The sequence below is a fragment of the Telmatherina bonti genome (genome assembly GCF_933228915.1).
Source record: "Telmatherina bonti genome assembly, chromosome: 8".
Lineage (NCBI taxonomy): Eukaryota > Metazoa > Chordata > Actinopteri > Atheriniformes > Telmatherinidae > Telmatherina > Telmatherina bonti.
The window spans coordinates 28,204,243-28,222,900 of NC_136626.1; the positions used below are offsets into that span (position 1 = coordinate 28,204,243).

The window sequence follows — 18,658 nt, forward strand, 5'->3', positions numbered from 1 at the left end:
CGCTCCAGGCACTGTTGTGGCGCTAATCTGGAGACCATTTGAAGTTTGGAAGTCTGGAGTGTTTGAAAGTTGGCAATCTCTATGCACCTCAGCATTTGCTAACCACGCTCCGTCATTTTACATGGTTACCACTTAATGGCTGAGCTGCTGTTGTTCTCAGATGCTTCAGTTTGTTATTAAACCGCTGACAATTGACCGTGGAGTGTCTAGTAGCAAGGAAATGTCATGACTGGACTTGTAGCACAGGTAGCATGCAATCACAGAACTACAGTGGAAATTCACTGATCTCCTGAGGGAGATCAATTCTCTCACAAATGTTAGTAGAGGCAGCCTGCATGGCTAAGTGCTTGATTTTATACACTTGTGGCCTTGGAAGTTATTCAAACACCTGCTTTTCAATATTTGTATGGGTGAATGAATACTTCAAGCAATATAGAATAATTGTAGACATTTCCAAAAGTTTCATTTCCAGATAACATTTACAGTGCTTTCAAGATTTTTTCAGGGCAGGTGTGAAGACGTTAACCCTTCTCAGCGAGTGGACGGGTTTTTCTGGAGCTGCTGTAGTTTCAATATCCATTCAGATTAACGGGAGAGCGGCAGAATTTTCAGTCTTTTAATTCAGCTGCAGAGTTGCTTGTACGTTTCATTTTTTTATTGACTTGTAAAAATATTTAAAGCCCCTTAGTTTTCTCTTTTTTTTATTTCTGTTTTGCAATGTCTATATCTGTTGCTTGTCAAGTCTTACTTGTCAAGTCTAGTAGAAAATCTTGAACGGACCAAGGTGCTAATAGCATATTTAATTCCTCAGGGCACCCTAATAAAGCCTGGCTATCATGAAGTTTTGTGTAAAACTTTCTTACTTACTTCCTCTTCAGCATGTGTATAGAAATGTCAGCGTTAAAAATGGTTGGATTTTAAGTGGGATCACATGTGCAGAAGCGCCCATTCCATCAGCCCGCTCAGCTTTTTTTAAGCTTCTCTGGCTCTGTCACATGCTCGGTTTTTCATGCTACTTTCATGGATTTATGTCACCGTGCACTGCTGGGTAGCAACTCCAAGCTCCGTTCATGTTCTTTAGACTTACAGCTAAAGAATGAAGGTAAGGCGGCAAGTGTTTATACTGTATATGGCCGTCACGATGGCACTTCACTTTTAAGAGACTTTCATCACCCTTTTATTCACAGACCTCCAATACCTTTTTCTATTTATAAAAATTATGCACAAGGAAGACCTTTTCCCGCACGTCTGCTCTCATTATCTGGTGTGTGGGCTTCTCGTCCTAGTCACTTAGGTTTTGTCACTTCTCTTTTCCCACGCTGTCAAACTTGCTTCAGTCTTAATTCTGTCATGAAAACACTGGTCTGTTGGTCTTCTTGACTGTGACTTTTTGAGCCAATCAGCCTAATCTCCATTGGGTAAAACTGCACGTTTTCATTTCCTCTCTCCAAGCTGACTTTTGCACAACTGCTTCTCCCTCTTCCTGATGCAGAAGAGTCTCATTAGAAATATCTGCTCGTCCTCCATCAGCATCTAGACTACTGGGAGTTCTTGTTTTATTCTCATCCTTTTCCTTTATTCGTTCACAGAGATGAAGCATCAGAGTCTAATCACTGAACAGAATAGTTTCAATTAAAATTTTTGGACATCGACTAATTTAGCGACATCCACTTAGTTGATCTTTTCTTTTTGAATTTACATAATTACTTCATATATCAGAGGGTTATCATCAGGAGCAGAAAATCTGGTCTGACAGTGTCCACTTTGTTTCACCATCACTGGATGGGATGAAAGCATTTTAGTTTGTCCTACTTGTCTGCAGTCTGACAGATTTGAAGAGGAAACAGCATGTAGTTGGATGACCATTACTAAACTTCTCCACTTCCAGTGCCTTTAATTGCAGGAACTGCACTTTATATATATATATATATATATATATATATATATATATATATATATCCCTGAGCCGTCACCTTATCGTGGTGGAGGGGTTTGTGCGTCCCGAAGATCCTAGCAGCTATGTTGTCGGGGGCTTTATGCCCCTGGTAGGGTCACCCATGGCAAACAGGTGTCTAGGGGAGGGACCAGACCAAGCACGGCTCATAGACCCCTATGACGATGACAAACCTGGGCATAAATGTTCCCTTGCCCGGACGCGGGTTACCGGGACCCCCCTCTGGAGCCAGGCCTGGAGGCGGGGTACGAGAGCGAGCGTCTGGTGGCCGGGCCTTCGCCCATGGGGCCCGGTCGGGCTCAGCCCGAAAGGGTTACATGGGCCCCACCTCCCGTGGGCTCACCATCTGCGGGAGGAGCCGTAGGGGTCGGGTGCAATGTGAGCTGGGCGGCAGCAAGGGGCGGGGACCCTGGCGGTCCGATCCCCGGCTGCAGAAGCTGGCTCTAGGGACGTGGAACGTCACCTCTCTGGTGGGGAAGGAGCCTGAGCTTGTGCGCGAGGTTGAGCGGTTCCGACTAGATATAGTTGGACTCACCTCGACGCATGGCTTGGGCTCTGGAACCAGTACCCTCGAGAGGGGCTGGACCTTCTTCCACTCTGGAGTTGCTCATGGTGAGAGGCGCCGAGCAGGTGTGGGCATTCTCATCAGCCCCCAGCTTGGTGCCTGCACGTTGGGGTTTACCCCGGTGGATGAAAGGGTAGTTTCCCTCCGCCTCCGGGTGGGGGGACGGGTCCTGACTGTTGTCTGTGCTTATGCGGTTCAGAGTACCCACCCTTTCTGGGGTCCTTGGAGGGAGTGCTGGAGGGTGCTCCTTCTGGGGACTCCATTGTTCTGCTGGGGGACTTCAATGCTCACGTGGGCAATGACAGTGAGACCTGGAGGGGAGTGATTGGGAGGCATGGTCCCCAACCTCTGAACCCAAATGGTGTTTTGTTATTGGACTTCTGTGCTCGTCATGGATTGTCTATAACGAACACCATGTTCCAGCATAAGAGTGTCCATATGTACACCTGGCATCAGGATTCCCTGGGCTGCAGTTCAATGATCGACTTTGTAGTCGTATCGTCGGACCTGCGGCCACATGCCTTGGACACTCGGGTGAAGAGGGGGGCGGAGCTGTCAACTGATCACCACCTGGTGGTGAGTTGGCTCAGATGGTGGGGGAGGAAGCCGGTCAGAGCTGGCAGGCCCAAACGTGTTGTGAGGGTCTGCTGGGAATGTCTGGCTGAGTCCCCTGTCAGAGCGAGCTTCAACTCCCACCTTCAGCAGAGCTTCGAACATGTCCCGGGTGAGGCGGGGGACATTGAGTCCGAATGGGCTGTGTTCCGTGCCTCTATTGCTGAGGCGGCCAGCCGGAGCTGTGGCTGCAAGGTCGTTGGTGCCTGTCGTGGTGGTAATCCCAGGACTCGTTGGTGGACACCAGCAGTGAGGGATGCTGTCAAGCTGAAGAAGGAGTCCTATCGGGCCTTCTTGGCCTGTGGGACTCTGGAGGCAGCTGATGGGTACCGACGGGCTAAGCGGCATGCGGCTTCGGCCGTTGCCGAGGCAAAAACTCGGGCATGGGAGGAGTTTGGCGAGGCCATGGAGAAAGACTTCCGGACGGCTTCGAGGAGATTCTGGTCCACCATCCGGCGGCTCAGGGGGGGGAAGCAGTGCTCCATCAATACTGTGTACAGTGGAGATGGGGAGCTGCTGACCTCAACTCGGGACGTTGTGGGTCGGTGGAGGGAATACTTCGAAGACCTCCTCAATCCTACCAACACGGCTTCCCATGAGGGAGCAGAGCTGGTGGACTCAGGGGTGGACTCTCCTATCTCTGGGGCTGAAGTCACTGAGGTGGTCAAAAAGCTCCTTGGCGGCAAGGCCCCGGGGGTGGATGAGATCCGCCCGGAGTTCCTTAAGGCTCTGGATGCTGTGGGGCTGTCCTGGCTGACACGCCTCTGCAGCATCGCGTGGACATCGGGGGCAGTACCGCTGGATTGGCAGACTGGGGTAGTGGTCCCCCTTTTTAAGAAGGGGGACCGGAGGGTGTGTTCCAATTACAGGGGAATCACACTCCTCAGCCTCCCTGGTAAGGTCTATTCAGGGGTCCTGGAGAGGAGGGTCCGCCAGATAGTCGAATCCCGGATTGAGGAGGAGCAGTGTGATTTTCGTCCTGGTCGCGAAACAGTGGACCAGCTCTATACCCTCTCTGGGGTCCTGGAGGGGGCATGGGAGTTTGCCCAACCAGTCTACATGTGCTTTGTGGACCTGGAGAAGGCATTCGACCGTGTCCCCCGGGGGCTCCTGTGGGGGGTACTCCGGGAGTATGGGGTACCGGACCCCCTTGTACGAGCTGTCCGGTCCCTGTACGACAGGTGTCAGAGCTTGGTCCGCATTGCCGGTAGTAAGTCGGATTCGTTTCCGGTGAGGGTTGGACTCCGCCAAGGCTGCCCTTTATCACCGATTCTGTTCATAACTTATATGGACAGAATTTCTAGGCGCAGCCGAGGGGTTGAGGAGGTCCGACTTGGTGGCCTCAGGATTGGGTCCCTGCTTTTTGCGGATGACGTGGTCTCCCTTAGAGATAGGGTGAGGAGCTCGGTCATCCGGGAGGGGCTCAGAGTAGAGCCGCTGCTCCTTCGCATCGAGAGGAACCAATTGAGGTGGCTCGGGCATCTGGTCAGGATGCCTCCTGGACGCCTCCCTGGTGAGGTGTTCCAGGCCCGTCCCTCTGGGAGGAGACCCCTGGGAAGACCCAGGACACGCTGGAGGGATTACATCTCTCGGCTGGCCTGGGAACGCCTCGGGATCCCCCCCGCAGAGTTGGCAAATGTGGCTGGGGAGAGGGAAGTCTGGGCTTCCCTGCTTAGGCTGCTGCCCCCGCGACCCGACCCCGGATAAGCAGCAGAAGATCGATGGATGGATGGATGGATATATATATATATATATATATATATATATATATATATATATATATATATATATATATATATATATATATATATATATATATATATATATATATATATATATATATATATATATATATATAGATAGATAGATAGATAGATAGATAGATAGATAGATATACCGTATAAAGCAGTAGCTGTTTGCATGATGTTGGGTCTGTACCATCATCTGCAATGTGGTTATGGCAGCAGGCCATCATATCCAGTATTGTCCCTGCAGGATGGGACAGAAACTCTGCAAAACGTCGCATAAAAGCTTCCCAGGAGTCAGAGCATAAACAAGGCAAGAGATCATAATGGTGAAAGAGATTCAAATGAAAAAGTTTTTATAGCAAATATACCATCGCAACTATTTTGCAACTAAACCTCCCAAAAAGTAAAATGTTTCTGTTCGGTTTCTCACTTTCGGTAATACCAATTGCTCATCATCGGAAAGACTCATTCGTTAATTTTACAGCAAAATATGACTTGTGAGAATCCTGCATTTGTGGAATAAGCAGTACAGGTAAACACGAGGCAGAATCCCCCACAATGCTCTCCAGTTGGTATTCACTCTTTAGTTTTGAGTTGATTGGCAGGTTGGATGAAGGAAAAGAGACACATTTTATGCATTTTTACTTGTTTGTTGTTTTACACGGTCACATTTTACACAGTTAGGAATCTCAATAGATTTTGGATGATCTATGCACAGTAACAACAGCCTGACCGGTCTTCATCATGCTGCTCACCTTCCTGGTTTGTTTGGAGATGGCATCCAATTCCGAAACAAGGAACTGTAGGTCAACCAGGTTGGTTGTTATGGTCCATGTACCGCAGGGGTGTCCAGCTCCAATCCTCAAGGGCCACAATTCAGCAGGTTTTTTTACATTTCTCTGCTCCAACACACTTAACTTAAACTAATGAGAAACTGTGCAGAACTTCATAGGCTGTTGGATCTATTTTATTTGAGTCACTGAAAACCTTCAAGACAGTGAAACTCATGGATCAACTTTGAACACAGTTGATCTAGTACATGCAACACGCCCAAGATTATTCCACATATTTTCATTGGGGTTTATTCTGGACTCATAGCTATTTCATCATCTCCACTCCCAAATTCTGGAGGTAGTCTGTGAGGTGCTGTGGGGGAAGATGTTGTCCACACGGAGTATGTAGTTTGGTCCCACATTCCAGAGGTTTTTCACTCCAAAGTCTCATTCCAATGTGTTTGACTGTCGGTTAGGTCCCAATCAGATGCCATTCATATGTCTGACTGAAACGCACCTGGCACCACATGAACGTCAAACCAAGAGTGATACCAAAATACCACATCTGGCACATTTTTGGAGGGACATAACCCACACATTTAGCTATGTTGCTCATGTTGCCAATGCATGATCCTTTTAAGTTTTATCTAATTGTCAAGGTGATAATCTGGCTTTGTATGTCTAATCCAATATAAACTGGTATTATTAATGGGGAGAAATAATAGAAGTCACACAAATTTCCTTAATTTTTGTTTATTTTCATCAGTTCACTGATCCTCCACTGTTTAAGCAAGACTTAACAAATGAAAGTGTTGCAAACAATAAAATAAACAATGAACCAATTAATTTTGAACAAAATAATCTTGTATTTTGGCGTTTTCAAATATGGCATTTTTATCGAAATAGCTCTTTGTGAACTATGAGATGAGTTACTGCAAAGGTCAGAGAGAATGAAAATTTATTTTTCTTTGTACTTGGTATCCTTCTCCTCACTGTTTGGCAAACCAGTCTGCCCAGGAAAAGGGGAAATTTTTAAGAAGAAATAGGGGTCACTGTGGACCCGCAGAGCCACCAGGATGGGAGTGACCGCATAAAGCAAGTTAGCTACTAAGACTGTCCAGAAAACGTCATTTGGGATGCGAAACGGAGCTGTGGTGCGAGGGTGGAGGGACCCCCCAATGTGGGACCATTGGCACTGGAAGACGACAGGAAGACAGAGATTAGATTATGTTGCTATATAGGAATACAAAACATTGTACTGACATTTCCACTTCCGCTGGTGTTTACTCTGTTCTCTACACACACTGATTAAGGATCAGCTGATGCCTCTTGCTTCTTTCTACTCACTCCCCAGAGAAAAAAATTAAACGTTTGGGGGGTTTTTTCCACAATTGCTGATGTATTTAAGAGCAGAGCAGGAAAAAAGTTACAGAGAAAGCACGGGAATTATTCAGCATAACAAGCTGGCTATTTAGATCTGCAACCAGTGTACAGAAAAAAAGCTTTAATCAAGGAGTTCCTTTCCTCATTGGTTCAGTCTCGCTATTAGATCGATACTAAGAGAGAGAGAGCATCACCAGATTGTTTAAAAATATGCTTGAAAGGACAAACATGAACCAGGTCAGTATTAATGGGATGAAAGCTCATTATATGGAATAAACTCCCTGAACATCTAACATCTTTTTTTCTTTTACTTTATTGCTGCCAAAAACTTTAATCAGTCAGAGGCAACAATTATTGCTGCAACTGCAACAAACAATCAGCAAAGCAAGCTTCGGTGTACAACAGCTGTATCCTCACAAGCATTTACCCGTATCGACTGTTTGTCTTTCTGCTGTTACCTGGATTATGGCTCCAGCGAGGAACAACGTCCAGTCTGACATCCATGTGCAGCCGGGTTTGAGGAGGCCGTAAACAAAAGCACCCAGGAGGGGTAGCCCGTAAAAGAATAAGTGCAGCATCTAGAAAAAAAATACAGCCTTTTTTATTTTTTTGGGTTCATACAGTTATGATCATTGTTATTGTTCCTATTAAATTTGCTTCTATTTCCATATTTTAAATCCGATGAGTTCTGCAGCTCATTGCGACATACAGAATGAGGTTGTATAATATGGTGCGTATTCCAGAGAGTGAGGTTCTGGATGGAGCTGGAAGAACTCTTCATCACTGTCAGTCGATGCTGTTAAGCCCCGACCAACAACACACCAGATAATTAATACAGTATGACCTCACTGTCTTCTGGCCAACACTTCACCTACTCAACCTGAATACAGAGGAGGGACGCTTGAAACTCAAAATGCAAGTTACACCTGCCTAAAAGTTGCTCCACTAGACCAGAAAAATACCAGAAAAATAAGCACTAAAATGTAAGTAATTGTCAGAAACTTAACTACTTGGATCTTTCTCACCTCCTTAAAGGCAGAGTATGTAAGATTTCAAGGCGATTCTTTCCACCACCAGGTGGCAAACACCAGGTCGTGAGCAAAACCGCAAAACTGCTACCTCCACAAACGACCACAGGTTGGCAGTAGTGAGCAAAACTCACCCCTCACCACTCCTCCTTGCCAGTTCCAATTAGGGCAGGAATCGCTTGTGAGCTGTAGCTCAGAGCCGCTCTGCAATAAATGGGCTTATACTCCCCCTACTGGTGTAAAAAAAGTACTTTTTTTTTTTTTACTGGTCAGAAAACATTCAAGAAGGGTCTTTGTCATTTATTAAACTTGTAATTTAATAACACATCAAATATGGACAGACTGAATCCTACATGTTTAAAAAACTATCTAATTATGATTGTAGTTATTTTTTAGTTAATTTATTTTGAAAATATTGAAAATCTTACATACTCTACCTTTAATCTGATTCAGAATTAAACATTTTATTCTCCAGCGTAGCTGCACATAGCTAATAAATGTCTAACAATAAAAAACTGTACTATAAAATATAAGGTGAAATAAGATCTCTCAAAAGGAAATTCTGTAGAATCTTTGCTTTTTCCAAACTGATCTAAAACATTGTGGTGCTGAATTTTTTATTTTTTTTTTTTTTGGATTATTTTTCTGCTCTCCTCTCTGAAACACTAATTTGCACAGTCAGCACAAAGAAATCCCTCCACACAGGAGCTCTTGTAGAACTTTCTTGACCTTCAGATTGAAACATTTCGAGCATAAAAGTCCGTTTCTCACTTTATATACTTTTAAAATTACACCAGCGAACGATCTCTTTTCATACCCAGTCCGAGGTCCAGATGAATTCTAATGAGTCAATCATAAATGCCCTTCAGTCTTTTGTTGCAATGTCTTTTTATTGCTGCCCTGGTAATCTATCACATACCGTTCATCTTTAATGAATGAAGCGGCCGCCCGTTAAAGCAGAAGTGTACCATTCTGCAACAAGCCCAAACTTCCTTTTCATTTCTTTGCTCCCTCACGTACATTATAATCAAACACCCAAGAGCCCCTGATAAGCACACATGCACAAATGCTAATTTGTGAATGCTGCTTACTGAGATATTATTTCACATGCTGCACACACCGTCCTCCCACCCAGCAAGATGCAAATGGCAGACGTTTGGGATTAGCTTATCAGGTTTTGGGCTCCTTTTTTTCTCTGATCAATGATTTCAATTGTGCACGGACTGCGGCCCTGGCAATGTCTTTGGATAACCTATTGACAAAGCCGTGTACGTCGAACAAAGCACAACAAAACCCAAAGCAACCAGAGGTCAGGAGAAGAAAAGAAAATGGATTCCAATCAGCTGCCAGTCACAGTGATTATACCTTTTCCATCTGAAGCCAATGAAAGAACTGGAATCCCTGCTGTAATAATAAAAAATTGGCTTTGTGATCAGTTGCAAGTTTTTAAGGATGGAGGACATGAGGGCAAGCTTCCGGCATGCTCAGAGACGTACCCATGACAGCAGAGGTTCATCTGGAGAGGAGCTTTTCGGTGCTACACCTGCAACAGACACTCAGGCTGAATGGGGAGACAAAAGGAGAGAAAAAGACCCACCATGACTCTGGGGAAGCCCACGGGGTCCTTCAGGTAGGGTTCATATTGCTTCAGGTACACAGAGCAAGCGTCAAGTGGAGAGTCCAGAGCCACCTGCAGGTCATGGAGCAGAGAACAGACCTGAATTTCCACCTGACCTTGTCAGAACAGGAACATTTTCAGACTGATTCACGGCTTTTGTACCAAGTTATAGAAGTAGCTTAAATTCATCAGAGTTAAATGTCTTTATAGTAAATATAAAGCTGCTCTCACCAAGCTGTACATGTATTTTACATAAAAGACACTTGTAGCTTTACAAACAACATCCTATTGTTTTCATCTTTTTTAATCTCTGTCTCATATAATATTTATGGACCTCTCCATTCAGTGCAGGCCATCCTTAATAACAAGCATGTAACATAACAATGAAGCCTGATTGGTCACATTAGCTTCTTCTCAAACCTTATAATCTCTTACTTACACCACAACAGTTACAGTGCCTTTAACTCTGTTGTAAAAGGGATCTACTCACCAAGCCTCTGAGGGTGGTGAAGGCAATAGAAGCTAACAGGAGCACGACGAGGACAATGTCAAAGGGACGCCAGATCAGCTTCATGCTCTGAGCTTGCTGGGCCTAGGAAGAAATGAAACACGCAGCACAAAGCTGGTTAGTCAATGTAGTTATTACATTGCAAACTCTTAGTTTCATATCACACAGTGACCAAAATAAAAACTTTTCTTTGGTTGGTGTCCATATATGTGCACACACCCTGTTAAATCCTGAGATCAATGATGCAATTTCCTGCAGGTGATACGGACCTTGAAATCAGATACAGACACAGGATTGGCAGCATATGGTAGATTATTACTCCTCCACCACCCCTGCAACATTATTAATGTGGATTTGTGTGCTAGTTGTGTGTATCGTTGTTTAAATCCTGATCTCTCCAAACCACGATAGAAACTTCAGGCTTGTCTAAAGAAAATCTCAGTTTACCTAAAAAATTGAAAAAAACGACTTAAACATTTTAGCCTGCTTGACATTCAAATGTAATGTTGCCTCCCTCAAACAACCCAACTACATCCTCTCTCCTCTTTCTTCCAGCTGCTTTTCAGAAACTGAGAAATCCTACAGATGGTTGTGATGCAATCAATTTCAGGATCTCAGGCAGGACAGTGAAAGGAAGAGGAGACAAGGACAAGACATATTCTTAAAGGCATTCCTGGGATGTCACATTTGCAAGCTGATCAATGGCCAAAAAGTGTCAGATCCCAACATGACAGAGAAAGATTTGTCATGTGCATCCTCCACAATGTTGCAGGTCCAGAGGCATAAAGAACGTGATTATACAGCCACTTGAGAAGGTAGGAAATGTCCCCAAAAAAATAACTCATGTTTAACAGAAAACTGCCTGTCTTCCAACGCTAAAGATATGGTGTTTCCTCTGTCAGGGTAATATTATTGCATCTTACTTCTGCCTGCCGTTGCTTTAAATTGATCCAGCTGGATGAACTATTTGATAGAAAAATCAAGAAGTGGACATATCGCATGCAAATCTGGTGATACAACATTAACAAACTATTAAAGTGAATACTTCACAAATCCCAACAGTCATAACCAGGAATGACAAAAATGTGAATAAATGCACTCATCTATAAACCTCTAAACATTTTTTTATCAAGGTCTAATGCACTGAACTCACGTTGTATCCGCCGATTAGTGGTCTGTCCTTGGGCCGAGTGAATAGTGAGACGGCTCCCAGCACCGGCATCAAAAGGAAGAGAAAATTGAGCCAGAAGGCTGGATGGATCTCTGACCCGTATTTACCTGCCAGAAAGACACTTTTATCAGCTCGCACTCAACCATTCAAACACATCCTTGTAAACATGTGAGTGTAACTTGACAATTAAACATCCTATTAAAGCCTCAACGGGACACTTGCAGCAAAAGCAAACAGTGCAGTGTGTCTGTTGTAATATAACAGAGAAAAACAATACATTGCCTGCAGACACTGATCTTGTGACACTTATGTATGCAGTTTGAAATGCCAACAACAGATGCTTTCGATGTGTTTTCTGCTTTGTTCTGTGGCTTGTGGTGGCAGGCGTGTGTTGGAAGGCTGAACTGTGACGCTGATGGTACACGGCAGGGCAGATGTTCGACTGATTAAAGCTCGTCATCATGAGACACCTGGAAACGGAGATAGAAACAGGCTCACCTGCCACTATTCCAGTAATAAACACACTCATGTTGGCACACAGAGAGCCAGCCCAGAACAAACCCAGGGTACGGTAGGCTTTCCTGGAAAAAAAAAAAAAAAGGATTCAGTGTTCAGCTAAACACTGTAAAGATGTAATGTGTGATGATTATCTTCAAGGTGTTGCTTTGTTGAAGTGAAACGTTCGAGAACTCAATGCAAGTTTCATCTAAACCACATTTGCTGTTCAAGGGTGAGTGTTGCATGAAAATGTTCACTTTCTGTAGAGCACCTGCCTGAAGGCAGTAAACTCTGAACTCTTGAACTCACTGACTGTCTCACTCTATGGGGAGGGTTAGGGCTTTCTAAAATAAAAATAAAAATAAAAAAAACACTGTTTTGTTCAGCCTTTCCTTGAAACTGTATGTAATAAAAGCATTCTGGTGGAAAACTTTATCTTCAAAACAATCTCCACTGAGTCCTGGGAGCGAAAGTAGAGGCAACTGGACTTCTGTTTCTTGGTGAAGAGACTGAAGACATTTCACCTCTCCTCCAAAAGGCCTCTTCAGCTCTAGCCAGGAGCAAGAATATCATCATTCTGTATGTAGGAGAAGTATCTGAAAAACTCTGAAGGATCTTCTCCAAGCATGACATCCCAGTACATTTCAGACCAAACACCACCCTTAGACAGAAACTGGTTCACGCAAAGAACAAAACACCCAAACACAAGCTGAGAGGCATTGTTTGTGCCACGTAGGGCAGCCAGAAGCTTTCAGATCTTTGTAAAGGAAAGACAAATAAAAAAAATCTACCACTTTATCTATAAAGAACTTTTAAACCAACAAAAATGCTGACCAAAATGCTGCACAGTTAACTAAAAATAATAGTGAATTAAAATTGAATTAAACCACTTCATAAATGCATGCAGCAACCGAGGAGTGGTCCGTCTGCATCTGAAGGATGAAGGAAACTCTTCAGGGGTATTAAAGTACACATCTTGAACAGAGAAGACAGCTGGTCGGAGAATGGTGTTGATTAAGCCATCCGTGTCAAACTGGAAAAATCATCTCTGAAAAGAAGACGTGGTTTCGGGTATCACCTTCCCAGCACCTGCGGTGCAGCCTTGTCTCTCCTCCCCACACGGTTTCACAATCATTCACACGTTAAACATGGTGACAAAACTGTTTTGGTCAACTGAATGGTCAGGTGAGTCTGTGACACCATGTGACTTTAACAATTCTTTACATATGTTTATTTAATGCTTATAAGTCAAAACTCCCCTGCTGATTGGTTAAAAGAGAAGAAGTCTTTCAAATGAGAGGTGAGGCATTCACTTTTTAGGATCTCCTTGACATGGAAGACTGAGAATCAGCTTGAGATGAGACTCGAGTAAATACACCATTCTACTGACTTGTTGAAAAGATCAGTGAATTAGGATGTGATGCAGATGTATTATTGTGTGTTTTATTATGACTTGGGCTGCTTGCATCACCCACCTGTCTGTTATCCTGCTGATCATCATCAGGTACATGATAAAGTGTGCGATTCCATCCCAGTAACACATCATAATGGCATAAGCTGTTCCCAAGTAGGGCTCTCCCTGAAACACAGCTCATTTTTAGACATGTTGCAGTGGAAGCAGTTCATGATAAACGTTGGTTTTGACATGTTTACCCTCTCCTAAAAGTCCCTGTTTGATCAGTGTGTTATTCTAGATGATGACAACTGATTTCATAGTGAAAATGTGAAACCTACTGTCTTCTGGTAGAATTCCATAAAACCGGAAATAATGCCATCGTATTCCAACGCGCTCGTCAGGTCAATGATGCAGGTAAAAGAAAATTCAGCAAAAACTGTTGAAGAAAGGAAACAGTCATTCAAAACCTTGTTTTGAAACTTATTTTACATTTATATCTCACAGCTTAGTTTATGGGGAAAAAAAACATTTAGTCCCGCTGTAATATTTCCTGTCTTCTTAACAACTTTTTATGAGGCAAAAAATATTATAATTCAACTGGCGAGCCATTGATTTATGGGACAGTACAGGGAGAAAATTAAGCCCTGAGCAGTGAAGTAGGCTTGAGGCATATTTTAATCAAATCCACAGTGAGGAGCCTGTCCTCAGGTTAAAAACCCAGCAGAGCTGAAAGGCCAAGTCCAGCAGGCAGAGTTTAATAGTCCCCCAACATAAGCGCTTGCTACAAGTGTAAACAAAAATCTTCACATTTGCTTTGTTAGAGTTGAATGTCATCAAATACGCTTGTAGATGACTTGGAAAGGTTATGACTGTGGATGAAATCTCAATGGCCAATGCAGGCGGATTATTTTAAGAAGATGTGGTGAAAGAAGCTGTTTTTATTCTTCAGATTACAGCTGTTATAATATAACACGCAATGAGATGCCATTTTACTCAACTGTGAACCCTTTAACGTCCCTAGTTGGACTGACCTAAGTATCAGTGATGGATGTAAAGAGTATACACTTATTTCAAACATATTTGAGTATTTACAAATGCTGCACCGAGTCAAATGTTTGCATCTGCAATCATGGCACATTTTTATTAAATCCATAGGCTAATGTAAAAAATATTTTTCCCTCAATCATCTGCAACATTACTAACTGTGAACTCCTTTTGACCAATGAAATGAGCCAAAACAGATCATTCGGGAGCAAAACGGTTCGTTTTTAAAGGTGTAAAATTGCATAAAACCAATTTTTTTTTTGGCGTACCTTTAAAAAAAATACTGCAACTGCTGACATTTTCAAATGTTATTAAAAAGTCATTTCTGGTGTTTCTGTGTTGACATCACATCTTACAGCATTTCTATAAAGTCACATATTACATGCACACTCGGACAGCACTCATACACTTTGTATTTCCTCTGTGTGTGTGCGTGTGAGTGTGTGTAATCCTCAAGATCACCATCTTTATCTTTAGCATTGTAGTAAGGGGATAGTAAAGGGATTATGACTCTCCATCATTGGGAAGACCCTGCTACACCTTTGGCCCTCATTCATGGGGTTCTGCTTCACATCTCTTGTCTTGCCTTGTGCACTGACAAGCAATAAAAGAGCACACACTTCCCGCTTCCATTGGCCTCCGTTGGCAAGAAAACTTTGTGTAAGTGTTGCAGAGTTTGACCAACTGCTAAACACACACTAAGAATCAATATTACCAACGTTATTGTATGAGAGTGTAATTATATGCCATAAAAGGTGCACAAGCTTATTATAGAGTCCAGTCTTGCACTGGCATTTTCAAATAGTTGTGGACCGTGCTTTGAGGTCAATCTGGGAATCAGTCTTAAAAAAAATAGCTAAAATGTTAAGTAAGTGTAAGAGCGGCAAAGGTGGTCAGTCTGCAGAGAGTCCAGTCATGCCATACAAAAGTCTGATTAAGCCTTGCTCTGATCCTGATCCGTCTAAGCAGCTTTCCACATATCAGGCAAAATCACACTGAACACAATTCATGTTTTCACTCTGACGCAGTGAGCAGTGAGTGAATGTTCTGGAAATCCTTCGTGTGGGCTTCGGCATCAGCTCCGGAACAATGCATAGTAGGCATTAACCTTTCGGAGCCAGTGTATTCGAAAATGTTGTATGTCGTGAGTAAGCTGGTAAATGCACATAGTTGTGTTGATTACCAAAGAATAAGAGGTCTTTAGGTGGGTTGCCACGAGTGATGAGGAAGTAGAACAGGAACACCACCACCAACACAGCAACACCGATCTCAAGGATCACATAAGGCCTGTGGAAACAGAGATTCAGCTGTTATCTGAGAAAACACTCAGGTTTTCAACATGTTGTCATTCCTGAAAGTCTCCTCCTGGATCTCCAAAACTCCATCAAAGGAAACTGGAATAAAATTCAACATTTCTGATGCACACTTTTCTTTGTAAGGCTCAAGATTTTGGGATTCAGTATGGCTGCACTAAAACCCACAAAGCTTTAATCAGTCATAAACTGAGGTGCAGAAAAGCAGCAAACTAAGGCCACATAAGTTCAGAGAAGTCCTCCGCGTTTACTGGTCAAAGGTACCAATGGCTCGCACTGTAAAGATTAATGTGGCCAAGACACCCCCAGCAAACAACATTACAGCCACAGAAAACCTGCTATGTGTGCTCACAGAAGGAAAACAAATACTGCAAGAGCAGAGGCATGCTCCCTCGCTGTCTCTGCAGTTCAACACTGCAGGAAGATTTATGTACACAATACTGTTTGTTTGCAGAGTTGAAAAGCAAGAGGCGTACTGTATGTTCAGAACTATTTATCAAACTCTTCTGTGTCTGTAGTGATGGCCGGTGTTCACATACTAAGTAAAGAATAAGTGAAAATATTCTCCTTAGAATAAGATTCTGCTGGAAAAACGTATGCAGAAGGCCTGGAATGTGTTGTATCACTTAGTGGAGGATACTAGAAAGACTTCATCCCCATAAATTAGAGAAAAACCTTTAACCCTTGACTTAGACAGTGATGCCTTAAAGCGGGGAAAGGGTTGCTGGTTATGAGTGCTCTGATATCTCTTTTAGATTTGAGTTCCCAAGAAAAGCTCCAGCATCACTTCTCAGCTCAGCGACACCTTCCTTTAATTTATTTTTATATTTGTTTGGATGTGTGCTTTATATCTACTCTTCACTATAGTCATTCATACATATCAGATTAACACAAAAATTGTGTTAATTTTTATATTATTTGTGATTATAATAAACAATCTCTCCTTTTTTCCAGAACCCTTTAGCCAGATTATGATGCACATGAAAAAAAAAAAAAAAAAAAAAAAAAAAAAAAGCTATTATCTGCTATATTTAACTCTATAATCTAATATTGATTCCTATATGTGTTTAAGAGCTAAAACAAGCAGTAAATGCACTTTTTCAATTTTTTTTTTTAAGGAATAAACATTTCTTAACATGATCAAATATTTAGAAATGGGTCTCTGCGCTAGAGACACACATGCATCGGAGTCTTGAGCTTACAGAGTCCTCTGCTGGTGTAAAAAATGTACATCATCAGAAAAACATCATCAGAAAAGAATTATTACAGCATTAGGAAGCAGCCGTTCCCTTACAATCAACAGTGACTGTAACATTTCTATTTTAATTCAGTAAAGCTACTTTTTTGTAAACAAACATTTCCATTGTAAATCAGTTGGAACATACTAAAAATATAGATGGTCTGTCTCCAAGCAACAAGAAATCAGTAAATGTTAGGACTTACTCTTGGAGCTCAGGGATGGTGTTCATGGCATAAAGTATGCCAAGGGCAGAAAATGAAAATAAAAAGACTAAAGTCTCCATTTCTTCAAGCGCAATGCAACCCCCTCCCTGAAGAATCCACAGAGGTCCTTCAAAACAGCATAAATGTTATTTCCATCATATTCTGTACAGTTGACTGAATACAACATGACAACATTTACAATGCAGCTTCTTTAAGAATATCAGGTTAAGAATTTGTGATGTTCCTTCAAACTTGCTAAGGAGCAGAACAGGCTCTTACCTTGTGGCCCTTTTGGTGGATTTATCAAATTACAGCTGGCCTGAGGCGGACAGCGCCTTTACTGGGAACATAATGAAGTGGTAACAAAGAAGCTTTTGGGGAGAAAGTTATGCAATTTGGTTTGGTCAGAGATTTGCCTAAGCCGTATTAGAGGAGAGCCCTACATTCCTGTTTAAGTTACACTGATTCCTTTACTATGGCGCAATTAATGGCATGTTAATAAGTTATGTACATTGAGTGCAGTTCATGGTCTGCTCACAAATATTTACAAGGCTGTATAAATGGCATTATTGTGTGGTTAGGAGCAATCAGGCAGAATTTAGAAACTTTTTCTGGCCTAATACGTGTAAAGATTTCCACATATCTGTGTTTCAACAGGTCTAAACTGACTCAACAAACTCAGCTAGTTTGACTTCCTCCAATTAAATGAATCAGGATTGGGTGTTTTGTAATCATGATGTTTACACTTTAAAAAAAAAAAAAAAAACAGATTCAGACATTCCTTTACAGGATAGGGCGCACATCTGAGGTGACTTTTGACATATCTGCTGAGAATATTTACAGTAACTAACTCGCTCTGAGTGAGTCAACATGATTAATTGCTGAGCATGCAACAATAATGGTGGTAGAAGGTTTGTCTCGGATGTGCAGCGAGGATGCAAACAGGAACTATACGCATGCAGAGCTTTTAGGCATAACAGCTCAAATTGCTCAATGCCGGCAAATCCTCACGCCACATCTGCTGACATTTGGTTTATGTTGCCCCAGCTCAACCTCTTTTTGAAAGCAGTGGGGTTTTTGAAGCATCGACATGCCTCACAAATCCAGCTCATGTCAGGCCAAGTACTTCCAAAATCATTCCAGCAGGGTGTGCCAAATACCACAATAACAATCATGACAATCATGATTATGATTACAATGGTTGTGACACCCTCTTAAAGTAAAAAACAGATTTGTTAAATAACAATTAAACAAGACAAATGCAAGACCTTCAAAGATATTTCTTTTTATATGTACATTTTATTGGACTCTATACATGTTGGAACATTCCCTAAATGCCTCACAAGGTGCTTCAAATTAGCTACTTTATTTATTTGTTCATTTGTTCATGTTCAGTTTATCTTTACATTGTTATACATGAACAAATAGGTACAGATAGAAGATTAAATCTTGTATAATCCGCCCCCATAATGCAACCTTCAAATTAGCTCCACACACATACTTCAGTTAATAATGCATTTGTTCCATTTCATGCATTAAATAAGCAAAACATGCTCTCCTTAGTTAAATCAAATCATTTTACACATGTGTTTACAGGTACTGTG

The 18,658-nt window shown here is 42.4% G+C and overlaps 1 protein-coding gene across 1 annotated transcript; it reads right to left on the reverse strand.

Annotated features, from left to right (window-relative positions):
* Positions 1-6,610: 6,610 nt before the first annotated feature.
* tm6sf2b (transmembrane 6 superfamily member 2b) lies at positions 6,611-17,178 on the reverse strand (the record flags this gene model as incomplete). The annotated part of the gene is made up of 10 exons (XM_079244468.1): positions 17,055-17,178; positions 15,482-15,585; positions 13,593-13,690; positions 13,334-13,437; positions 11,859-11,941; positions 11,343-11,467; positions 10,172-10,273; positions 9,661-9,753; positions 7,494-7,613; positions 6,611-6,847 (listed from the first exon to the last, which is right to left on the reverse strand). Exons 1-10 carry the CDS (start codon positions 17,132-17,134, stop codon positions 6,611-6,613), a joined length of 1,146 nt encoding a protein of 381 aa, XP_079100594.1. The 5' UTR covers positions 17,135-17,178.
* Positions 17,179-18,658: the final 1,480 nt, after the last annotated feature.